This window comes from Chaetodon trifascialis, chromosome 1 (assembly GCF_039877785.1).
Source record: "Chaetodon trifascialis isolate fChaTrf1 chromosome 1, fChaTrf1.hap1, whole genome shotgun sequence".
In the NCBI taxonomy this organism is placed as follows: domain Eukaryota; kingdom Metazoa; phylum Chordata; class Actinopteri; order Chaetodontiformes; family Chaetodontidae; genus Chaetodon; species Chaetodon trifascialis.
The window spans coordinates 25,973,459-25,999,882 of record NC_092056.1 but is presented as its reverse complement, the minus strand read 5'-3'; the positions used below and the strand labels follow the sequence as shown (position 1 = coordinate 25,999,882).

Here is a 26,424-nt window from a genome sequence, read left to right as displayed (position 1 = left end):
AGCAGAGGGGAGGGGAAGGCAGTAAAGGGGTAGAAAGGAGGAGAGCAAAGGAGAGTGAAAAAAGTGGAGGGTGAAAAGGAAGGCAGGAGACAGGAAAAGCAGAAGAAGGAAGGAAGGAAAGGGTTAAAGGTGAAATGGAGGAAAGAGAAGAGGAGCAGGGAGATGCATGAAGGGGAAGGGGAGGAGGTGTGACAGAGTTCAGAGGGTGAATCTGATGTGAGGAGCTCTGTGTTGGTTCTGACAGAGGCTGTAGACTCTGCAGTATTATCTCCTGGTGGTGACTCATCGCTGTGACATCTAATGTGTGTGACTGTGTGAGCGAGTGTGTCTGTGTGTCCCATTTCCTCCTTTGTACTAATTTTGTTACATTAATGGAAAGTGATTAATTGATTTGGTGTGAAAATATGTAGACACAGGCAGTGACAGGTGCGTATTAACTTGAACATACCGTGTGTGTGTGTGTGTGTGTGTGTGTGTGTGTGTGTGTGTGTGTGTGTGTGTGTGTGTGTGTGTGTGTGTGTGCGTGTGCGTGTGTGTGTGTGTGTGTGTGTGTGTGTGTGTGTGTGTGTGCGTGTGTGTGTGTGTGTGTATTTGCATGTGTGTATTTTCAGACTTACCAGAGATTAGTGTGAGCCACAGCAGTGTGTTGGTGATGGAGGGCGACAATGTGACGGTGAGCTGCAATGGATCCGGGTCACCGCTGCCTGAAGTGGACTGGACTGTCAGCGGCCTGCACTCCATCAACACACACCTGGTCAGACACACACACACCCCACACACACACACATACAAACAGCTGTGAATTCACTGTTAATCATTATGCTTTTATAGTTTTCCAGCTTCACTGAAGAAATGACAAAATGGTGATTAATGAAAATGATGCCAAAGTACCCAAATCATTTATGTGACATATATTTTTTCATTTTTTGGACCATTAGTGGTCACCATTAGCTTCCTTTGAGTCATCTGATGTCAGTAAGAACTAACACTACTAACACTGCGGATGGAAAAACAGACTTCACAGGCGTCACGTTGCTTCTTCTGAGTCACATCATTCTGCTCTCTCTCTCTCTATGAATGGTGACTTATCCATAAAGCTGCTTCATTAGCGATGGGGTTTTGTTCTTGGCTTAAGGCCCTGTTTTCCAAATGTGTCCTGTGTAAACTTACATGTTACAATCAGCAGTGGTGCTCCTTTAGTTAAGTAAAAGCAGCAACACAACAGTGTAAAATTAGTCTGTTAGAAGTAACTTTAAAAAAAGAATAAAAGTGGAAGTACTGTAATGTCAGCAAATGTCCTTATTGTAAATAGATGTCATAAAAGTCCCCTATGACTGATATATTACTATACACTGTACAGCATGCATTAGGTAATTTACCTTAGCAGTTGCCAACATAGGGTTGGGCCCTTCCAAACGGTCACAATGTAAATCAGAGGGTGCCTCGTTTTCACTTCATATAGCCAATGAATGAAATTCTAAAAATGAACATCTGTTGCTTCAGTCGGTAATTTACAGCCAAATTGAGGAATTCAGTGCAACTAGGGATATTACTAGAATTAGAAATTATTTCACTAAAAATGATAACTATACTAAATGGCCTCAATATAAAGGTATGGAGCTGAAATATACTGTAAGTATAGATACCCAAAATATAAATTTAGATCGCCTGAATATAACAGTGAGCTAACCTGTTAATCTAGCTCCCTGAGACAGGCACCATGGATGCCACAGTAACAACAACAGCAGAGATAAACAGCAAGAGGAGAACAGCAATTTCTGAAATTGCTGTGTGGCTGTATTTGTCATCGATGTCTCGAATGCTTTCAGTGACTTTACAGATGAAAGTTACCCCAGCCTCAGGCTTGATGTTTTTGGGGAGACGGATATTGTAGCTCATCGGGATGAGTGAAGTGTTTTGGAACCTGGCCAACTGTAGACTAGTGGGAGGCATAAGCATTTGGCTATCTAAAGGCAGAAAGCTGTGAATCAGTTAGTCCAGTTAGTGCAAAAGTTTACAGTACAACATATCACATCATATTGTTGCTACAATTGTAGTCTGCCAGTAGTAAAATCAGACTAAATCATCAGAGTGATTATTTCTCACCCGTAGTGTCTACCCCTTTACTTATTCTATTTTATTCAGTCAGTCAATTATGGACCTTAATTTTAATTAACTAAATAAAGATTTAAAACCCTGCAATCTAATTATGTGTATTATATATCCTGCAAACACCTAAATATCTCTCTTTTCTCTCTCTGTCTCTCTCATTCTCTTTCCCCTAGTCAAATGTGTACTGGCCCAACATCCACTCTATCAACCTGACTCTTTTCAACATGAGCCGAGATGACAACAACTTCCAGCTGTCCTGCATTGCAGAGAACGTGGTGGGCATGACCAACTCCTCCATCCAGCTCAACGTACAGTGTGAGTTGTATTTCTCCAATGATTAGATCAAGGCAAACTCGGAAGACAAGACTCTTACTGTTTGCTACATTTAAACAAATAGATAGTGGACACAGCAACTCACGACTAATGACAAACGTGTGTACATATATTGTGGCGAAACTGTGCATATTAATAAGAAAATATTATTAGCTTGTAGTGATTATTTCCTGTGTTGCTTTAAGATTCAGAGTTCATAGTGTGTGTTATATGAAGGCTCTGACTAATTTGTTTAGTTAATCTCCTAATTTGCATTGGCATTTGTGTTTAATATCATCAAGGTTAATACTGTAGTGGGACATTAGGAATCTGAAATGCCTTTTGTTTTGTATGAAATTCTATATCTTTGCCCTTTAGGCCCATACACCATAGAGTAATGTCACCAGAACAAGAATGGCATACAAAAAAAAAAATAAAAAAAATCATGCTTGACAGCAAAGTAGAACTCTAGAAGGGCTTTTATACCTAAATGTTAGCTTGGTTTTAAAGTAAACCTTCAGTGATACCACCCTTTGGTGTGACTGATGCTAGTAGTTTTATTTAAACTCTGGGTTAATAATTGACCCCATGTACTCAATTTCTGGGACCTCACATTGTAGCTACAAGTTAATGTGAATATCTACACCAAACTGCAAAGCATTTTATCCAATATTTGTCAAGACACTTCATCAAATGCCAAATGTCAATCTCATGGTGACAGTAGAGAAAAAGTCAGATATTTCAGCCTGGATCTACATGTTGAACTGATAAATGGACATTGTCTTCCCTGGAGCCATGATGCTAGCTTGGATAAAAATGCTAGTGTGTGGGCTTACTATGTAACACATAGGCCAGGGTCAATCAAACATGCAATGAGAGAAATATCAATTCAGTCAGCACAACATTTGTACTGTCTCAATCAATTGTCGTGTTTATTGAATATTAGATCTTATTTGCTCACTCTTCATGGCTGCTCTGAATAGGACTCAAATGATTAAAGTGTAAAAGTGTGTTTCTTTGTTCTTAAAGGCGTTGATCATTAATGAACCCCATGAGTGCAATGATTGCTTGGAATGAAATCTTGTTGCTGACCATGACTTATCCACATTAGAAATTAAAATTTGACAAAAGCTTTTGAAGTGACATTTGCACAGCTGACAGCTTCATTGTCAGTCTTCTGCCAGTCTATTATTTTGTGAGGCATAACATCAATGTCCTACAGCTACTGTAACTATTTGGTCAGGGCCAAGACGAGCTAGGCCTGGCTGGATTGAGAGACAGTAGATGTGCTGGCTGTGAATTTGACTGACAATAGTGAAGAGCTAACACCAGCCAGGCGTAATAATGTGTGATAATCTGTGCCAACCCTGTCCACTAAAAAATACATTCATATTGCCTTTATTTGCAATAGCAAATTACGGCAATGCAGTGTTGCCTGATTATCTTTTTATTAGCCTGAGGAATTTTTATATCGGCAAAATGTATTTCAAATATTGTCTGTAATATATAACAACGACAGAAGAACATTTTTATGTTAAGCCAACTCATAGCCTTAGGGAAAAATTGTGCTGTTTGTTAATGATCTTGACTTGAGGGACAAGATATATGTTAACTTTTTTAATAATCCTGATTTTTCCCAACCTTGAAGCTGCTACAGTATTTTTATTTGAACTAAGAATCAAGTGATTATTTGTAATGAGTAAGAGGTCGCTCATAATGACGAAGCCACAGATAATTCTGACCAACTCTGCACTTCCCCTGAGCTGTAAAGAACATTTTAATGTCTTTCAGCTCATTGTTTTTCTGGCCTGTAACTTTGCTTGTTTTGGTTCACTCCCACTGCTCTCATCAATGTTGTCTCCATCTGCTGACTGTGTACTACTTGCCCAGTACCAAACTGGTGAAAAAGCAATTAGCAATTATTTTGTGAACATAGAGGAACATTTGGCTGCTGGAGAGCAACAGAGCCACAGTAAAAGAAGAGTAAATATTGGATTCATATACATCAGGTGACTGTGATAATGCTCCAAGTTTACTTGATGCACCACTTAAAAGGAGATAGTACAGTATGTCTGTTTGAAGCTCGTTTCTGCTGCCCCAAGAGGCCAATCAATTGGTTAATGCTAGTTTAAGTGGTTTTGTAGCCTAAACTTAAACACACAGGATGCAGAACCTAAACCCCGCTCTACAGAGTAATTACATTCCATCCTAGATATATTTTGCAAAGCGAATTAGTATACAAGACATTTTGCAGCAGAATGTTTGAGGGCTGGAGGCCCAAATTCATAAAGGGCAATTTTTTTTTTAAATAATTCAATAAATATATGCCTGCGTTTACTACTTTTGTTTTTAAAACAGGCCCATGACAGAGGTTGGCTGAAGCAATGCTGCATGATTAGTGACACAAGCAAATAAATGTATTGCAGTAAATTCTCCTGACGTTAACCAGTCCAACTCTTAGCTCTCTGGACAATAGGACAACAGTAAAACTGCTGTGGTGTGAAGGCACCGTTCAGTGGATGGGAGCCAAGAACTCAGCCATACAGTACATCACTGATCCCCACATTACTAGGAAAAGGTATCAACGCTAACAGAAGCTAATAGGCATTTTTTGAACTGCTAAATAGTTTAAACATAGCTAGACCTTACTTTCAAAATAGAGTCAAGCAATTCCGAGAGTCCACCAATATTGACACAAGCAAAAATGAACAGCGTAGTTACACTTCGCTTGTCTCGTCACACTGACGGACTCAATGCTGACTGTCGATTGTTTATGTAGGTGTATGCATGAAATTTTGCTTGCTTGCAGCAGCAGCAGGGGTAGAGGGCATTGTCCCGAAGCATAAATCCTGCAACCAAATATTTGAAATCAATCAATGTATTTGCTCCATAGGGCAGGCTGTGGGCAGGACTTTATGTATTTATTACATGCATGTGCATAGAGAAGGGACTTGGAGAAGGGGCTGTTTCTGCAGATTTCCCACTGTTTTCCTGTTTTCCTTCCCAGCAATATTGACTGTATTGCTGCACGATTGTTTAATCAACTTAGATTATTTTGAACCAGTAACAATTTACATGGCACTGACTTTAAGTTTAACTGGAAAAAAAACCTGGCCAACAGGAACGAACAATACTGTGAAAATCAAGAAAAAATGCTCATATAGAATGTAGCTGGTACAGTACAGATGCTTGGGGGCCAAGAGCACTTCATAGTTTTCTTTTGCACAAGATGTCTTTCATGTTCATGCTGGGGACTGAAGTCTATCTTGTATTAATGACGCAGACAGTCTAAGAGAATAATTTACAAAAAGGGGAAAAAAATCCTTTATCAAGCAGAACAGCCAAATTATGCAGGTACATTTAGAATGCAATGAGGTGTTGCACAGTTACAAACCAAGTGAAATTGATGTAGCCAATTAGCTAGAATATACCCTCCAGCCCACATGAAAGCTCAGCCTTGATCTGAGCAGAAAGAATAAAGGAAAAAAATACAACCCTCAGTAATGATAAAGCAATCATTTGGTAACCATCAGAATGTTCCTCCAATATCCAGACCATGAATTACACCATATACCTTAGCTCTTACATGAGTTTACCCTTTGAATTGGCCCTGGGCACATTTGGGATGGACTATATTCAAAGGCAATATTTATTGATGGTGCTTGACATTTTTCTCTTTGTAGCGAGCTTGTAGTTGTAGTGCACAAGCTATTGTGGCTGTTTGTAATGCATCACGCTACAGGACAGGCAAGATTTGTCACCAATTCAGACACTCCCTACTGGAGCAGAGCAGCTAAGGACCATGCGAGAATGACAGATTGACTATGAAACATCTAGTCTTCAGGGCTTCCTAACACATGGACGCTCTATGGATGTACATCTCCAGGCTTTTTTTTTTTTTTTTTTTTTTTTTTTTTTTGTGTTGACGCTCTCTGCTGGTGCTGCAAATTAACTTATTAATTTTTCACCACATGCTCTGATGGTAATTACATTTCCTCCCCTGTGCAGCCTATTGTCTCTGGAAATGTCATAAAATAGCTTAAACTGCTGCTCTGATTAGGGAGTAATCTGATTGACAGCGAAATTACCAGCCGTCAAGTAACATTCTCTGCATTCAAAGATGAATTCCCTATTTTATTTGGAAACTGTAATTAACCACATTGCAAAGTCTGCAGACCAATTGTCCTGCTGCTGTCTGCAACAATAGCATCCCTACAGCATTGTGGATTCACATACTGTAACTTAACGTGTTTTTTTCCCCTTTGGTCCTATATGCATGATGTAGGTCTTTATCAAGCACAAGGCACTGACTAACGCCTGGGTTAGTAGTTCTGTTACCTGAGTAGCTCTATCTTAGAAGTGGAGCAAGACATTAATTCTTATTATGAGTAATTAATGAGGAAATTGGGTGATTGTATCCCTCCAGACACTCAGCAGAATATCACCATGCTGCTTCTTACAGGTTAAAATCTTAATCACAGTGTGGTTCAACCCAGAGGGAATATGTGACAATATCTGTCCCATGAAACTGTTGCCTCCCCTGTTAACGCCAGCCACGATGTCCCATCTGTAGTCTGGCTGAAACATGGCATTTGAAATATGCCACCAGTGTTACCACAAGATAACATTGCACAGCCAGCCTTGTATTCAGTGTTCTAACTGATCAAAGGCATGTATTTATCAAAGCTTGTCATCTGTATGAGCTCCACGAGGACACCATGTTGTTATAGACCAGTATGGAGTGCCGTAATGATTTGTATTGTATTGACTGAGACTGGGCTGACAGCCACGCTGCGGGGAAAATGGATCGGTCCCTAACTGTCCATCAACAAGAGAATTTCGTTTTTTTCCTCTTTTCTCTTTTCCTTTCTCTCTGTCTTCAGCCTGCACAGCTATATACCGCCCTCACTTTATGCCCATCTTCCTCCCTCCCCTCTCTTTCTTTTCTTTCATCTCTATCTTTTCTCTTTCTTCCTGCACTCAAAATCACAGCTCTGCACACGCCCCCACATCAGCACGTTCACACATACACATGCCTTAGCCTTTAGTTCAATTGAGTGACTTTATTGTCACTATTGTCATGCAGGAACAATATCATCAAAGCAATTTGTGAACTGACAGCTTTCAAACACTTGTTTCATTCGTTTTTGTTTTTTTTTACAGGATGATCACTTGGTTTGAAAATGTGAGCTATCCATTGGTACACAATCAACGACAGTCATAATGACCAGAGCTGTAATTAACAGCTACTTTTATTATCAATTTATCTGACAATAATTTGCAAATTCATCAATCACAGTTTATCACTGTCTATTAATGACAAAGCACAAGTGCAGTGTTTATCTTTAGGATTGGGTTATGGTAGAAAAGAACCAGTTATTGTCAGACCACATCAAAAATCAAAGACGTCTATACCAGGTTCTGAACGTCTGCACTGGGAGGTGGGGTGAAAGTGCATGTCAGTAGGTTGTATGGAATTTAATTAATTGCTAATTTTAATATGGCTTTGGACTGCAAAAGTGCATTAACAGCTAAGACAGACACTGCATTATAACTTTATCTTGGCCCTGTCTTGTAAACACCTTTTTTAGCCATGCTAGCAGCATGACTCTGTCAACTATTAAATGGATTGCCATTAAATTTTGTGCAGTCATTAATGTTAGCCAGAGCATGAATCCTACTGTCTTTGATGCAGATCTGTCATCCCGGGATTCTCCTTTATTTTCCCCTTCTCCCCCACTGTCCTCCCATTTAAATATTTTCCCGTAAATCTCATGTATTTGTAACCTTTCAAAAAAAAAAAAAAAACAACATATTGATGTGTTTAATAAGTACAGCTCTGGCACAGTAGGTGGCAGTATGTAAAACATTAGCTGTAACATTGGGTGAGGAGAAGTCACAGACAAGAAGAAGAAGACGGATGACTGTGAGAGGGATGGAGTACCTGCTAAAGGGCTAAAAGTTTGTTCAGTATCTCACCAAATGGGACAGGCTTACCCATACTTAATGAAGAGCAATGCCACTTTGTAAAATATGCCACATAAATTTTAATGGATCACGCAGGGGGAACATAGACAAATCTGCCAAGTACAAACGTACCCAAGAGGCGCAGAAACATGTTCCACCAATGACTGCATTTATACCATCTCTGCCCCTATTTGCATAATCACCCTCTCCTACCAATTGTCTGTCTCGCCAGTAGCTTCTCTCAAAATCAGAACTGAATCATAATGTGTCAGTGATGTGTACATATCTTTCTTTTTAAACTAAGTGCTGAATTTATTTGCCCTGTAGTGTTTTCATTATATAATGCAGGGATGTTCACAGCATTTCACTTTCAACCAGGTATCTGTCTCTGACCAGCTGACTGTAGTCACTTACTGTAGGAACTAGTTAACCAAAGTCCTTGTTGCTTTGATATTTTAAAGGAACTGGTTGCATAGTAGCGATTTTAGGAATTGCTGTGTGTCATTGTCTAATAAGTAAGGGGTATGTGGACAGTGGTGAGGGTGGTGGGATGGCACACAGCAGGGTGCCAGAATATTTCCCTCATTTTCAAATCTCAATGTTAACAAAAGGTATGCTTTGGTCATCTAATGACCTGTTGTCTATTGCCACCGTGACATTGACATTTGTGGTTTTTAATGAGATATCACAACAAGTATTGGATGGATTTGCATGAAATTAGCTTCAAACATTTATGTGCCCATGAAGACGAATTCTAAAAACCTCAACTTTTCACATAGGGCCACTGCAAAATTTTTACTTGTCCAGTATTTTAATTTTTTGACATATTTGGACAAAATTCAAACCTGATTCAGGAGAAGTTGGGATGCTGTCTGAAATGTGATCATATACTCATCCCTTTTTAAATATGCTGAACTGAAAACAGCACAAAGACAATACATTTAATGTTTTACCTCATCAGCTTCATTGTTTTGTTTTGTTTTTAAATATATGCTTATTCTGAATTTGATGTAGCAATACATTACAACAATTACACCTGATAACTTAAGCATGCTAACATTGTTTTTCTGAGCATCTTGCCATGCTGAAAGCACTGACACAGAGCTGTCAGCATGGTTATATTGTGCTCACATTGTGCAATTTCAAAAAGTTGGTAGAAATAATTAAAATAAAAAAAGATGTTTGACTGTGTGGGGGAGTCAATAGGGGCCCAAGAGCATTTTGCACTGGGGCCTTCAAACAGGTTATTCAGATCCTCTATTTGGTGCCTGTCATCATCAAATACATGGTATTTTTAATTAATAAATGATCTATCAACCTTATTTCATGATTTAAAATATAATCAAAAACATGGACTATTTAGTAGCACATGACATGAAATTGCAGGGCTGTCTGAATGACAGCATAAACAAAAATGGAAGCTGCATTAGCTGTATTAGTAGCTCACACACACCTATAGCAATCGAGACGTGTGTGTGTATGTGTGTGAGACAGCGATGGAGGGGGGGGGGTAGGTTTGGGGTGGGGCTGGTATGTAGAACAGACACACAGAGAGACTGCCAGGTAAAACCGTCTGCCAAATATTTCTTTTTGATAATGTAGCTGCAAGAGTGACTCATCGCAAAAACAAATCAGTGGATGAATTGTTTATGAAATGTATCTGATGGTATTAAAGTGATAAATTGCCTCTCAGCTTGGTGGTGTTGTGGATTCAGGGTGTGTTGCTTCTTGTCGGGAAAGAGAGGCTATGTGCTTGTTTATGCATAGGAGATTCCTCTGTCTATTTCAAGCAAGAGGAGTCCCTCTATCTGTTTTCCCTCACCATTCCATGTACTGCTGCAATATGTAGCACACAGTAAAAGAAGAAAAACCTGCCTCCTAAATCATCAGCCCAAGGGTTGTGAAACTTTCTCAAGACATTATAAAACAAAAATCTAGCAAACTGATGAGGGGGGTTTCAAGAAATAAATAATATATATAGTATGTATATAATATAGTGCTGACAAAAATATCGCATTATTAACGCGTTAATGCAAATCAGTTTTAACGGCGTCATTTTTTTATCACAAGATTAACGCTCTTTGTGATCTAGTGAACTTGTAGTTTTATATAAGTTGTGGCCACTGCTAGTAACGTTAGAAAAACTGCAGGATCTAGTTGTAAACCGGAACAAAACAATAGGCATGCCCCACGCATGTGTTTGGTCTTGTCCGCTCGCTAGCTGTAAAAAAAGAATAGGCTACTGGTCTGTGTGGATGTCAAACGCAAAACGCTGAAATGGATGCGAACAAGATTGTGAATGGAAAGTTTAGTTTCAAAAAGTTGCCAGATGAGTCGACTGACAAAAAAGTTATCTGTGTGTATCGTTGGTGTGAACTGAGTTATCACCATAGCACATCCAGTCTGAAATACCACTTGATGGCCAAACACATGACGAATGCGATGCGATGCGATAGCCAAGTAATGTTCATTCTTTCTGGAGAGAAATAAGAGGCTGGGTTGATGAATGGTGAATAAATAGAAGAGCAGTATATTCTGACTGCTTGTATGTTCAAAGGAAACTTAAGAAAGGAAAGTTTAAGCCATGGTTTAAATGCACTATAGCCTGAGTCCTAGTTTACATTGATGTGCACTTTGTAACTTTATCTTGTATCACCCTGTTTTGATCCCTTAGAAAGGGCTGTTGAAGGGACTTTTTTGTAACCAAGTATTTATTTTTTTGTCATCTGTTTACTGACAGTGTTAAAATGTGAGATTTTGCTTCAAATGTGAATGACTGCTCAAAGTGAGAATGTTAGTGTGAAATATAAAACTACACATTGTTTTCAATAAAAAACATTTGCACAAAGCAAGCCTATCCACTTTTCCATGTTGATCAGAGTATTAAAATGATAATTAATGGGACATTTTGAATAGATAAAAAAGTGCAATTTATTTGCGATTAATCGCGAGTTAACTTTGACATTCATGAGATTAATTGCGATTAAATATTTTAATCGATTGACAGCACTAATCTAATAATAACAAGTTTCAAGGCAGAACTTTTGAAGGATCCATTCAGGTGTCAGTATGTCTAAAAGGTTGATCTCTCATGTTAATGACATTTTTTTTTCCTTCTTCTCTGCAGTTCCTCCAGTTATCCTAAGACTGGCTGAGCCCGAGCAACGCCACGATACCTGCATTGAGTTCACGGTTCGGGGTTACCCCCATCCCAAGCTGCGCTGGTTCCACGAGCAAAAGGAGATTCTAAAGAACGAGTACATCCGAACTGAGATGGAGTTCTACCAGGATTATCTGGAGGGCTGTCTGACCTTCCAGAACCCAACGCACATCAACAACGGCAACTACACTCTGGAGGCCAGCAACGCCCTGGGCACAGTCACCAAGACAGTGTATGGTCACTTCCTCATGGCCCCTGGGATCGATGATGAAGGTGGGTGGATCATTTCTGCCTCTTAGGGATTTCTCTCTATGCTTGAGGTTGATGAGTGATGCACTGTTGGCAGCTGGCAGCGCTGACGTCCCCGTAACCACAATCAAGAGTATACTCCTGGGTAAAATGGCATTAATGCAAGGGTTAATATTAATGGATTCTTACTGCCTGAACATTGCCTTCATTCTTCTGGATTAAAATAAGAATAAAAGCACAGGAGAAAAGAAGAAATGCTGCCAAGTAACGCCCTCATTCACACAAGAGCTAGTATGCCCCACTTTTTGGGACTGAGCATTGTGAATGGAAGTCTTGGGCTAGTTCTAATTTCTTGTTTAAACTACCTGTTGTATGTATTGCAGACATTGTTCTAGGTGGAGTAAATATTGGGAGCTTTTATTAAAATCTCCCTCCACAGGGTACAGGTTGTGGAGCTGATCCCTGCTGCCTGGATCGCAGCCAGGGTTCATCCACAGTTCAGTCAGGTAGATTGTTCGCTTACAGTTCATCCTGAGTTCACAGGAAAGGGGAATAAACCCACAAAGACTGGCAAATTTCTCCCCATGGTCAATATTCCAAGGTTAATACCTTGTGTCAATTTATTGACATAGCGTGACTTTTTCTGTCGTCTCTTTTGCAGACATAGTGGAATTAGGTGAGTGTTTCTATTCTACAATTTAACTCTGCTATTTTTTAGTTTCATTTTTTTCTACTTGTTTCTTTGGCAGCACACACGCACACACACACGCACACACACACACACACACACACACACACACACACACACACACACACACACACACACACACACACACACACACACACACACAAAACCATGGAGAAATTTGTTCACTTTGTGTTGCAGTTCATGAAAAGCTCTTAGTGCTGCGGCTCAATTGATAGTATTATTAATCTCCAGGAAAAAGGTAAAGGTTGCATATGCACGTGACGTACGCTTTGCTCAAGGGCATTTCATGTTGTTGGAGCAGCATTTCTCATCCACTCCCATTTCTCTTTTCTACCCCTACCCCTTAGCCCTACCCCTTGTCCCTTGCCCCTTGAAACAGAGTGCCAAGGGGTAGGGCCGAAAGTCAACCCCTCCGAATTGGGACACCCCTTCGACAATCGCGTACGTCATCAGTAGTCACCGCTGCCTCTTGCGTAGGCAGATGCGACGAGCTAATGCTACCGTCACATTCGATTTGTGTATGACATTCCTGTATGTTGTATCCCATAACGCTATCAATGTGACTGAATACCAGCAGCGAGGTTGCCAAAGTTATTATTGATAACGTTATCACTGCAGATTATCATCAGGGCTGCCCACAGAGCACCGCTAGTGGCATTCAGCCTGGCAACGGTAACCACGTAACTGAAGCCTTGACTACTATCAATTTTTTTCGGGTTTTTTTTGTTACAAGGAAAATGACCACTACACATTGAAACAACGTTAAAATAGAGAATAAAGTGGTTTTCGTACATTTTAAAACTTCGTTCATGGAGAAAATACCGGTCTTGCAAGGCATTCTGAGAAATCTGTCGTACCCCTCCGTTTGGAGTGTGCCTCGGAAAAATCTCCGTTTGGAGGGGTACATAGCCCTACCACTTCCCCCTACCCCTCCGTCATAATGGGAATTGGGACACCCCTACCCCTCCACGTGAACGCGCAAAACGGAGGGGTAGGGCCAAGGGGGAGGGCCAAGGGGTGAAATGGGATTCAGCCTTAAACTGGCAATCTCCAAGTCATGAAAATGTCCCAGACACTTTTTTTTTTTTTTTTTTTATATATAAGTGGGGTGGGGGGTGAATTGATGCTCCAGATGATGCTTCAGTGATGCCCTTCTTTGCCTTCATGCATACACTTTCATAGTGAGGTGTCCTGTACAAGTACAATCTGCTTCTGCTACTTCTGTAAGCAGGTCTACTTGAGCAGCTGGGCTTTGATGCCTTGGTTAACCATTAGCTAAGTGCTGCTCTCCTCAGTCTTTTTTGCTGCACCTGATGATAACAGTGGCAGATTTACTACTTTAGTTCTTAGCCATATTTAAGGCAATGGGTTTTTAATTCAGATTGAGGTAGGCCTACACAAGCAGGCTTTAGAGCAAAATCAATGCCCACTGACATGACAATGGATTTTATCAGCTAATAAGCTAACGATATTAGCCAACTCTATCTCAACAAGTTAGTTAAAAATGCTGCTTCCACCTAATTTTTTAATGCGTCAAGCTCACATCATTTCAAAGCAAAAATTATGTAAAACGGTCTTATATGCTCTTGATGGCCACATACATGTTAGCGTTAGCATGATGGGAGGCAAAGTGAAAGATTCGATTTTATTTCATTCTAACATGAACAGAGAGGATTGATTTATGCTTTATTGTTTTTAATTAAGCCTATTTATTTAGCCTTTAGGAGTTGCTGGAGAGGAAATTCCCCACATCTAATAAAGGGAAAGGGAGACCTGCTAATGTTAGCCTAAACTCTGATACAGTAGCTTCCAGGACCAGCTCCCATTCAGCAGGTAAATAATGCACCATGGTCAGAACCATGACCCCACGTGGCTTTGGATGTCACGCTGGATTAGATAGGTTCTGTAGCTGGACATGTTAATGATTTCATCTTACTTTAGAACTCTTCACCTCTTGTGTTTTTGATTATGTAAAGGTTGAAAAAAAGACACCACCCTCCAAACTCTTCGTGAGTAGAGTATAGCTCTCACTACAGCCCCATCTATACTGCTTCAACATGTGGTGAAATCCAGTCATTCCTTTTGAGGGGCATTATTGCCACTTGTCTAACAGAACAGCCCATTCTCTTTAAAGGGAAGTCAGCATCTCAGTGCACCTAGCGCCTCTTCTCTGATCCCCAAACTAACCAGCCACAATGTTAACAAGCTAGTTTCCCACCCTTTTAGCTGGTGATGTGTGAGTGCTTGTGAAGCGGCGAGTGCAGTCATATTGCTGGAACGATGCTTTGGCCCTCTCTCACTCTGCTTTGTAAATCTCCTGTGTGTGATGTGTGGTTTGGCCTCAGGCTGTTGTGGCAGCCTCACAGTTGACGGCTTGAACAAAGTAGGCTGGTCTGATCTCTGACCTTCATCAGCGTCTTCTTCCATCTCCATATGAGGCCATTCGTTCTAATCAGCCATGGATTATAAAGCTGTAGCATGGCCAGGGATGGAGACGGATGGACGCTGGCTGTGCGGCGAGCTGCATTAGGCAGGCAACGACTTCATGATGCCACACATACACGCACATTCACACAGCTTCTGGGAGGGAGGCAGGTGAGGCAGAGGTGTTTGGGTGATGAGAGTGTGAAACATTATAGCAGCAGTGTGTGAGGGAGTTCAGGCGTAGAAGGAAGACTGACAGGCTGACTGATACTCATACTGCTGAAGAGAGAGGAGGGCAGAGAGAGCAGAGGAGAGAGGGATGAAGGCAGGGAAGGAGGGACAGAGAGATGGCAGTTAGGGCACACACATACACACACTCACGCACAGAGCAATGCGCTTTAGTGTACTGTGTGTGTCTGAGCCAGTGGCAGCCAGTCTACCATGTGGCCATTAATTTGCCCACAATTACTCTCTGATGTCCTGGCTAGAGGCCTCAGACTGGAGTTTCCCTGACACCAGCTCATTTCGTTTCATGGGTCTGTCTCTGTCCTCTTCTCCTTACACTCCCCAGACCTCTGCCAAAACTCATGTGTGTAGTCGTGTGACATGGAGCATTTTTACATCAAGAAATAGATAATTTCAGGATAATTTTGAGACATTAATATGGTTGCAGAGTTCTTCCACTTGACCTGAATCCAGCAGATTGTTGCCCTGTCTAAAAATTGCGTCAGCATTAAGATGTCAAGTTTGAGTTTGTTCTTCATTTTTCCTTGTTTATCATTTGATGCTATAAACTGTGTGAGCTTTTCTCTGTGTTTGTGTGTAATTCTGAAGCAGCTTGTTTTAACGAGTGTGTGTCTTTGTGTATTGTATGTACAGGCATGAGCATGCATTTGTGCAATAATGAAAATTCCACAATGTCATTTCTGTTACATTAATCTTAGGATAGGGACTTTCTTATCCGCCTTGTCACAGGCAACGTGAGTGTGAATTCAAGGCTGTGCAGACTTCTAACTGAAAGCCTTGTCTCAACCTCTAGACATAAAAATGCATTGTTCATCAGCCTAGTCTCACATTGTTTCAAGCCTTAATGGCACAAAACTGGAGTAAGGCGAGGTTCTCCCTGTTTATCTCAATCCACTTCCAAGAAGGTGGGCACTTTCAGTCCAATGTCAAAGGATTTAACCTTTAATAAATACTTATATAATAAGGAATAATAAGGAAAGCACAAACTAATATTTTCCAATACCAAAGAGATCTGTCACAAAACATTAATGAAACGTTTGGTTTTGTAAACAACAGCTATTAAATGTTCATCTTCATTCGCAGCCACTGATGCCTGTTTTGTGTTTTGGTGTTGCAGTTCCTTCGACGCCGTCAGATGGTGATGCAGGCCGACCAGATGAAGATACATTTGGGGTGAGTTTTCTTCTCATTGATGTTGAATGAAACGGCTGCTAAAGATGTTGCCCTTGGACTCACCAGAGAGCTGCTGTGTTTCAACACAAATCTAAACTGCTTATTATTTTTCAAAAGACCCTTGTAGGGGTTTGAACTGTGTGTTGACATGCAGCGCTGAGGCACCAGGAGTTCAATACACCAAAGCCATGTTACAGTCATTTTTCAAAGTTGTATGTTTGGACACTAATGATGTTGACGATGGTAATACTATCCTGCAGTCTGTGCTGCTGTTTTGAAAAGTTATATAATATTGGGATGCTTTTGAAACCAGCGCTGGTGAGTTATTCCACTATAGTTCAGTAGATAGAGAGAGAGATTCACACTACCATGTTTTAATGGCAGACATTTTGACACGTCATCGCAGGAGAGACACAGGTGTAATTAATGACATTAATGATAGCTGCAGTCAGTGAAGTGTGAACGTTTCTGTTCCCTACTTAAGTGCACACTGGGGTACCTAGATAGGATTGAGCCACCGTTAGCGTTATTAATTATACCTGTGCTTTTCCTGCTATGGCAAGACCAAATGTCTAAGCCTATGAAAAAGGCCTGTGGTTTTACAGTCATACTCAATGTGGGCCACCACATAGAAAATACTGATTTATATCACTGAGGTGTGCTGTGGGTAAAACTTTCAGTTTATAGTGCCAATATGTAGGAAGTGGATGCCAGAATTATAGTTTGAAACGTTAAAAAAAAGAAGTAACATTAAGCAGAATGCAGAAGCAGAATGTGAAGAAGTACCCCTTTGGATGTTATGTCAAAGACGTATCATGCAAAGCTACTGAAGTTCGGATGCTAACCATCTACAAGTGAGGTGAGAGGTAAATTCTTTTTGTGCATGGATTCTAAAATGCACAGGTAGCCAGTTTAATGAAGCTCAACTAAGAGTAGTTCTAAATATGTGCTTTGCATACATGCATACATGATGTTGTGCTAAAAGACTAAAGGCCCATTTATACCCTCCGGATCCGGACGAAATCCGTCCGTCCGTCCCACACGTTGCCTCCGTAGGGGGCCTTCATACCTCTGTCCGTTTTCAGTGTTTTGTCAGTGTGTCCTCTAGGGGGCAATGTCGAGTCGTAAATTACAGAGCCGTTGTCATGGCAGCCGATGCCTTGTCAACGCTTCTGTCAGCATATACCGGCATCAGTAATGGCGTCAGTAGAGGAGGTTATTATAATGACAGTACTGAGAAATAGGAAAAAAAGAAAAAATCAGAGGTCTGCGAGGCGGTGGCATGTAAGGCCACTGAATGAAGAACTCACTCGTGTTGCCCATGCGGGAAATGAATGAAGAAAGGCATTTCTCCTACTTTCGGATGTCCGCTGCAACTTTCTACCAGTTGGTTCACCGGTTCTCTTCTTCGTCGGTTTTTAGTTTGACTCATTTTGCTCATTTTGACTCTACACTGCCCCCACGACTTCCGGTGGTTTCGAGTGGTTTCGTCCGGAGAGCTCCGGATGGCTAAGCTCAGAGCCGACGGACAAACTGACGGATGAAACAGCCTCCGGATACGGACAAAAGCGTCCGTATCCGTTATTTACAGAGGGTATAAATGGGCCTTAAGGCCAAAGCTGCATGTCCCAGGCTAAGAGACAGCATTCTTGATGATGCATGTAGAACACACATGAATAAACAAACAGAATTGTCTTCTATTGCAGTTTTTCCCTTTTAGCATCGCAAGAGAAAAGGCTTTTAGGATGAGGAGTAACCAAGGTGTTTGGCAGACACAACACTATCTCTGGGGAGGGGTTGTTGGAGTGTGACCTTCCCAGATCCAATAAATAGCAGGACAATGCTGTTAACAATACCTAATCTCTGGTAGTATACGGGATCCGCTTCCACACACTAAGGGAATACTGCACAGTGGATTTGCTGTAGTTGTGAATGGGGCTTCTTTTAAACTTAACCTATAACCCCACAAACAAATGTAGTTAGCTAATTGAATTAGCTAACTACATTACGGCTCCTCAGCCTTAAATTCATTCCGTACACTTGTGCACTTGTGTTTTCTGTGTTACAAAGCAAAAAAAATACACCAACCTCCAAAATCTTAAAATGCCAACTATCTCTCTGCACCCCATGCACAGCGCTTTCACATATGAAGAAATCCAACAGTATACAGGCCTGCCACGCCCATAGACCTTTGTCATGGCAGACATTTTGATTGGTGGTGGTGAATCACATTTTGTTCACAATGGCTAAGTCAAGTGTCCCAATAAGCCATGTTAACCAGCACGCACAGTACAGTATCAGGACCCGGGAATTACCCCACCCAAACTGAGTGCTGTTAATGTCATCAATACCACCCAAGCTTTTCCTGCTATGATGTCCAAATGTCTGCCTGTAGAGGATCATATTTAGATTACATTCTGCTAACTGGAATACATCACAGCCAAGACAGGCATTCAATGTTCTTCCAGACTGCTGTAATCTGGAAGAAAGCAGTTGTAACAATCTAGTGGATTACACTCTGATTTGCAGTATTTAAGGTTATCAGAAATCTGGAAAGGATTATGATGTGAACACAGTCCTCTGATCGCTGCCTGAATCTGACACAGCACTTCATTTCTTTCAGGTTTCCATTGCTGTGGGTTTAGCGGGCTTCGCTTGTGTCCTACTCCTCGTCCTTTTTGTTCTCATCAACAAATACGGCCGCCGCTCCAAATTCGGTATGAAAGGTAAGTCTACACAAATAGTCAGACAAGCAAAAAGGCAGCCGCACAGTTCGCTTTGTTTATCGCCTTTCTGCCAGTTGCATCATTGTGCGGGATCCATTCCAGCTAATCTTCTCGTCAAAACCTTTGTTCACCAGAAAATGTACATATGCAGCTACTGTAGAAGTCAGACTTTCTTACTGCATGTTTACAGTGCTTCAGTCATATCCCCAAGAGGACTCATTTGGAAAAATAAAGCTTGGTCTTGGTGACTGTTGCAGGACACTAAAGTTGTTGCCTTATGCTACATGTGGTTGAGTCCTGCTACAGGCAATACATCCATAATCACCCATATACACGCACACGTACAGGCAACTAGATCAATACTACAGAGCAGTATGCATGCAAACGAGGTCTATGTGCAGTACATGGGCCTCATACGTTCACTGTGTCTGCTCTGTGGAGCGATCGCAGAAGGGATCCTGAATTAATTAGTGGACTCGGTGCTGTCGATCACACTGAGGAATTCAATAGGATTAATGTGGCTTTTGTGCATGCTGAGCTTTCATTTTGTGTCGGCTCCAGGTTTTGCTCGTCTCTCTGGCATCGGCGTTGTGGAAGAGGCAAGAGCAGTCGTAGCGCTGATCTAGGAATAGAGAGCAGAGCGGAGGGGAGAGGATGATAGCAGCTCAGGTCCTGTGGTTCAGGTTCAAGTGTTTGCCCACCCAACTACAGCTCTTATCAGCTGGCGGGCCGAGTAGCTGCACCTGCTCGTGTTTAGTGGTTTGCAGTTGGTGAGCTTGTGTATCACAAAACACACATCCCTGTGTCCCTTTACGACAAGATGCATTGAATTCAAGCTTATGATCCTAATCCGCACATGTTTCTTCTTCTCTCTCAATTTTGTTTGAATTCAGTCTGTTTGTTCTGTCGATTTTTAGTCTTTTTCACATTTGTCTCTTTTAGTAAAAATAACAACATTCAACTGTGACCCAACGCCTCAAACTGTACATGTTCTTCATTTCACACCGTAAGCATGGTGTAAAGTAGCATTAGCCACTGCCAACCCTTAATTAGCTACTTTACAGGATTAGAGTTCGTTACTTACCACGGAAAAGAACTCTCTGCTGTAATTATTTAGGGGGTGGTAATTATTGCATTGACCTAAACCTGGCTCTAATCAAGGATGAGTCTCATGCTTAATGAGGCTTTGCAGGCGTGTTTGTAATGTCACGGCAAGCCATATGAATTTGTGTGCTGACAAAATTGTCACAAATTGTCACAAATCCTGATATAAAATAAAAGATAATAAAAGCAGGGTGTTGCGAATGGATCACAGACAGTGCTTCCTAAACTTCATGTCATGAAGGCAGTTTGACTCATTATGTCTGTATGAGATAACTATTGCCACTGTTGCTTTCTAATGTTGCACCAAGAGTGTAGTAACTTTCATTTGCATAACTTGCATTTTTATCTAATGCAGCTTTATATGGTAGATGACAATGCATTTGACAGACAAATAGTATACTAATTTAAAATCCACCCACAAACATGTAAAAACCATATAAATCTCACCAGGAATCGGTGTTACAGTACTGCCTTTTTTTACACTTGTTATTAAATCATAGGAGGTAATGCTTCATATGGCTGGCAGCATTGAGAGCTTAGCATGTTTTAATGCTCAGAGCACCCAGCATCACTGTAGGAGTTACTTCAATGCTTTTCAAAAGGGTGCTTCAAATGCAGTTTCAGTACTCTCCAAGCAGGAGTGAAGAGCATAATTTATCTCCTTGCTGGCAAGGTCCAAAGCCCTCTTGGGCACTGCAGGACGTTTTTAAAAAATTGCATTGCGGGGCTGTCTCACGGAGCGCCACACGGTTCCCCAGCAACACCCGCCGCTTCATACGATATATTAAGACTGTCCGCTTTGCTCAAGGGTGCCCCTACATTTTCTGTCAAGAGAGGCATTTATCATACAGTTTGCTCGGCTCAGATTTTTTAATTTGAGATTAGCTGCCTTGTTCAAAGTAATAAATAGTTTATTATCTGCCAGGTGAACGCCTGGAGGGCATCATGCTTGTGGTCATGTGCGTGTGCGTGCGTGTGTGTGTGTGTGTGTGTGTGTGTGTGTGTGTGTGTGTGTGTGTGTGTGTGTGTGTGTGTGTGTGTGTGTGTGTATCTGTCTTAATCTTACATATTACTGGACCCATCAGCCTTATTTCTTTTGTGCACATTTATGACTGTATGCTCAAGGACCTCTCATGGTTATGGTGATTCACAATTTTTGAAAAGCCTATTGTATGGACTGCTCTGTGTTATACTGCCATTGATGACTCCTCGCTCCTCTTAGCCGACCAGTAGGGGCCACAAGTGATCAACAACTGCTTCACCCATGGGCCCCCAGACACACCTTGTGGAGATCTGCACTCAACTGAGTGCACTCTTGTAGTAAATGACTGTCACAGTGCAGGAAAAAGAACCATACCGAAGGTTGAGCACATCACCGGGTTAAGCTATTACCACTGCTGGTAATTTTGGTCTTTTCTTTTTCTTTCTTTCTTTCTTTCTTTCTTTCTTTCTTTCTTTCTTTCTTTCTTTCTTTCTTTCTTTCTTTCTTTTTTTTTTTTTTTGTTTCCAGTTTTTACATTAAAGTCAGTGTTGTGTGGAGCATGTCCTACAGCATTGTGCAGGATGAAAATTCAAAGCTCTTTCTGCCCTGTTTTACCTCATTGTTGCCATCATGCTTAGCTTTATTTCTTGATGTAATGATTGGCAAAAAATGTTGTGATGTTAGTGCTGCCATGGTTCCCTCTCTCACTTAAGTCCATGCCGTCGGTGCTTGCTGCCCCTTATCTCGAGTAAAGGGGCCTTTCTATGTGGAGTTTGCATGTTCTCCCCGTGTTCACCTGGGGGATCCTCCATAAAATTAAACCCCCCTCTGAAAAAAAACATGCATGAAGATCACCACCTGACCAACGGTCAAGAAATTGGGTCCCCGGGCACTGGTCGGCTGGCAGCCCACCACTCCTGGTCTGCCGCAGAGGAAGGACGACCAGGATGGGTTAAAAGCGGAGAAGAATTTCACTAAGCATGGCGTGTATGTGCATGTTCTATGGTGTGACAAATAAAAGGATGTCTTTCTTTCTTTCTTTCTTTCTTTCTTTCTTTCTTTCGTTCTTTCTTTCTTTCTTTCTTTCTTATGTCATAATTTGACTTTGGTTACTGCACATAAGCCAGTTCAGTTTAAATAGAGATGCTCTTATCTCTACTGTCACTGTGAGTGATTGAAGGTATAAAGACTTAAAGAGAGGTGATGTCAGTGTGGACTCGTTCAGGACCTCATGCTGTTCTGTACAAAGGCCTGATTTGTCCTGTGTGTGTGTGTATTAGTGTCTGTGTGTATTAGTGTGTATGTGTTATCCCCCCCTTTCTTATTCTAGAGAATCAGCTGGAAGGCCTGAAGAAGTCATTACCTTTGGATGGAGCCATAATGGATTTTCGCTCCACTAAATCACCGTGGCTCTTTTGGCTGTTGGAGTTTGATCACTGACCGTTTCTGGGCATCCAATAAAAACTCTGTTTTTTCTTTTTTTCTTTTATGTGGCTGGAATATGTGTGTGTGTGTGTGTGTGTGTGTGTGTGTGTGTGTGTGTGTGTGTGTGTGTGTGTGTGTGTGTGTGTGTGTGTGTGTGTGTGTGTGTGTGTGTGTGTGTGTGTGTGTGTGAACTACATTCAATTGATTTGCTAGCAATTCAAGGCCCACCGCCAGGTCTGTCCACTGGCTGCGATGCATTTACAGCTCTGACTGATAGACTGTAGCTCAGTTTATGTGGTTGTAATTGTGGTTTTATGAAAGATACTTTGTCTGTCTGCATTTGTTTGTGTGTGCGTGTGTCTGCTTGTGTGTATGCATGAAAATGTACTCATACTGGAGATAACCTGTTGCTCTGATCAATATCTTGTCAACTTACCTCGAAGCTAAAATATCTTGCAGTCTAAGCAACGGGCTCATCTTTCACATTGTGATTCACACCAGTGGGTTTTGAAGTGTCTTTCACACAGATTTTTGTCAGCAGGGAATCAATAATGCTTCTTCAGAAAAAGACACTCAGCATGTCAGTAATAGGTATTATGCTCCCCTGTCATCTTTTCTTATGTTCAGATAGAAAATAACCGCACCCCTGCTGCTTTAAGTGTAACCAATATATAACAAAATGTATATCATCTTGTCACCTTCCCTTTCTTCCAGGCCACATGTTTGGCTATATTTTGTGTTAAGGCCTACTGCACTTTCAGAGTTGGTGCAGCAGACCTGACTTTTTAAACTACATAACTGACTGCAGAAACAGAAAGTGCAGAAAGCAGAGTTTGTGTGAACATAATTTAAGAAAATATAAGGAGAGGATTAGGAATCACTATCATGCCTAATAGTTAATATAACAGCAATATTATTAGTATAATACAAAACCAGAATAGTCAGATGCTGAACATTGTCATGTTTCTGGTTGTATTCTGATTTTCATCTGGCATTTCTCTGCCAAGTATTTTTGTCATCATAACAGAAACTTAGCCAGGTCTTAAACTTTGAACTAATCCTGAGGGTCCCAAAAGGGCTTGGGAATCGATGCTACACTGTGCTGCATTCTGAGTACTTATGGGGCTCATACACAATATTTGCTGGCAGCTGCTGTGTGTTTATATAAGGAGCAGATGATACAGGTGCTATTTTTGTCAACATTTCACAGCCAGTTTAGACTGAAAATATACAGCGAACAAACAAAGGTAGAGGTAACATGTCAGGAGCAAGTGACAACTGATGGAGGAAACAGCATTGAGTGACATTCATTTTAGAAGTCAAGACACTGGTACTTATTAATCACTGGATGATTTTCTGAACCAGGCAGGCCTTGTTACTAGCTACTACAGCTAGCTGTTTCCCTCTGTTTCCAGTCTCTGTGCTAAGCTAAGCTAACTGGCTGCTGTCTGTAGCTTGTCGTAAAGACACGAGATTGGTATCAGTCTTCAGTTCTAACTCTTGACAAGGAAGCATACAAGTGAATATCCCCAAATTAAATGTATGATTATAGTGTTTACACTTAGGCTGGTCTCATGTGACAGACAAACTGCATTTTCATACCAGTGTGACTGCTGGACAAATCACACACAATCTGTAAGTGCAGAAAGAATTTTGTCCCTTGCCCTTTAACCCTAGTGTTACTACGAGGCTGAAAATGCTGAGGGAGGCAAATGAATGTTTCGTAAATGCTGAGACACCAAGAAGTCAGGGTCAGAGGAAGCAGAGTCAGGGGGATCTGGCAGGAGGTTACCTGTAAGTCAAGGTGAGCAGACACTTTTCACATTTAATCAAACTTAGCCATGTAGCCATTAGTTAACACTGTTGCTCAGAGTGCACAGGTAGGATCAGTGATCAGTAGAGCATGTTGTGAGGACTGAACTTGACATAATCAACATAGACAGTTTTCAGGTCTTTATATATACAGATAGACAAGTATTTAAATCATAGCACTGTGATACACAATGACACACACACCTACGCCAACCGCCAACACACACAAATACTCATACACAAAGCGTACCCCGCGGCAGCCTGCTGGCCTCTGTGATCCAGGCGTGTGTGTCAGGGCAGCCTACCCTCCTCTCCGCTACATTACCCGAAACAGGCCTGGGGATGATCAGCCTATACACACACACACACACACACACACACACACACACACACACACACACACACACACACACACACACACACACACACACACACACACACACACACACACACACTGTGCAGCATTTACTGCATCACTGCTTTGCTTGGCCTCCAGTGGCCAGAGTGCCCAGCAGTGAGACATCTACAGAGAGACAAGCAGACAGACAGACACTCTTTCCATGAGTTTAAACAAATATCAAACACATTTTTGGCAAATTATCTGCCACTTAAATGTGTTCTCCATGCCTTCTTAAATGTGGATTTGTTGTTAGGGAAACTAAAAACTGTTTCCAACATGAAGTGGTGGAAAGCAACTACACACCTTTACTCATACTGGACCAGCAAAATCTTTAAAATGCTGCCTAATTGTGAGACATATGTAATGATAATAAAAATCTGATAATATCATATATAAACTAATGGATAACATATCTCGCCCAGTTTTATTAATTTGCATCTTCAAGCTGTCAAAGATACGTGCAGTCTAACAGCCAGTTTTGGACATTGCACAATTATACTTTATTTTAGCATTTATCTACACAGTAGCAAAGGTATTATTATGTGATAATCACTGTGTGCTAAAACATCACCAATGATTTTCAATCGTATGCAGATGGAGACTTTCAAATGGAAGAGACAAAATGTTTTGCTCTCCTCACTCTGGACAGATGTTTTCATTAAAAAAAAAAAAAAAAAAGTTTCATAAAATGGTTTTGTTTTCTAATTCCACCTAGAGGACATATTATGAATATTTTGCATCTTCATTTTGGTTTTTCTCATTTAAAACATCAAAGTGCATATAAAAACCCTCTGCGTCGTCAGCAGGGGCACAGAGATGCACATCACAGACCTCTTGTCTTTCCTGCACAAATGGTGTTTACCCTTTGCACAGTTGCCACAGCACCAGCCGTCTTAATTGGCTGTAATTCATTCTTCTGAACACATGCGACAGATGGGGACTTCCAAGAAAACAGCAACAGCTAGTGCTTCTTTCTCTCTCTTTTTTCAGTGTACCTTGTTATGTCTCTTCCAAGAAAAGAGGGAAGTTTTTTGGAAGCAAAGTTCATTCTCCATCATCTCTGTCATCACATTGTGTTGTTTTTCAGACGATCTCTGCCGTTAATCCCACAGACCACCAGTGCTTTTAGTAAACCCTAAAAGGATCTGGATACTGTCTCTTTGCTCAGTTCTATTTGCACCTTGCATGGAAAATGAAAATACAAAAAAAAAAGAAAAAAAAAGGCCCTTTATTTATTTATCTTTCTTAAAAGTTGCATGAGAGCCCTCCCTGGGAATTTGGTTGTGGTGCTGCCTGTCCCTGGATGGATGGATGGATATAAAGTGCAGGGTGGCCTAGGGTAGTTGCTGTGGACATGGTGTTCCTGCTACAAATAGGGTTTCTATTTTTTCTTTACTTTTATTTTAGACATCGGATTGTCAGCACAAGACAGCTAATAGCTAAGTGCCTTCTGTCCTCTCTGTGTCTTTCTGCAGAGGTGTTCACTGCTCTGCTGTGCCACGCGTCGTAAAGTAACCCCCAGTAAAAGGCCAGGCTTGCAGAGTGGTCTTGTTGAATGCACTTTGACTGGGTGTTTGGAAGCTTTTAAGTCTTTGCTATCAATAGTTCAGAAGGTTGTCCTCG

At 41.2% G+C, this 26,424-nt stretch overlaps 1 protein-coding gene across 2 annotated transcripts in view; it reads left to right on the top strand.

Moving 5' to 3' along the window:
* The window catches only part of ntrk3b (neurotrophic tyrosine kinase, receptor, type 3b), a 194,318-nt gene that overhangs the window by 96,672 nt on the left and 71,222 nt on the right, over positions 1–26,424 (top strand). The window contains exons 6-11 of one of the 2 annotated variants that reach the window (XM_070970076.1): positions 612–754; positions 2,286–2,427; positions 11,519–11,824; positions 12,462–12,476; positions 16,297–16,352; positions 18,976–19,078. In XM_070970076.1, the coding sequence (XP_070826177.1) occupies positions 612–754; positions 2,286–2,427; positions 11,519–11,824; positions 12,462–12,476; positions 16,297–16,352; positions 18,976–19,078 (765 nt within the window). The remainder of the gene's footprint in view (positions 1–611; positions 755–2,285; positions 2,428–11,518; positions 11,825–12,461; positions 12,477–16,296; positions 16,353–18,975; positions 19,079–26,424) is intronic. The other variant, XM_070970084.1, reaches the window with a different exon arrangement.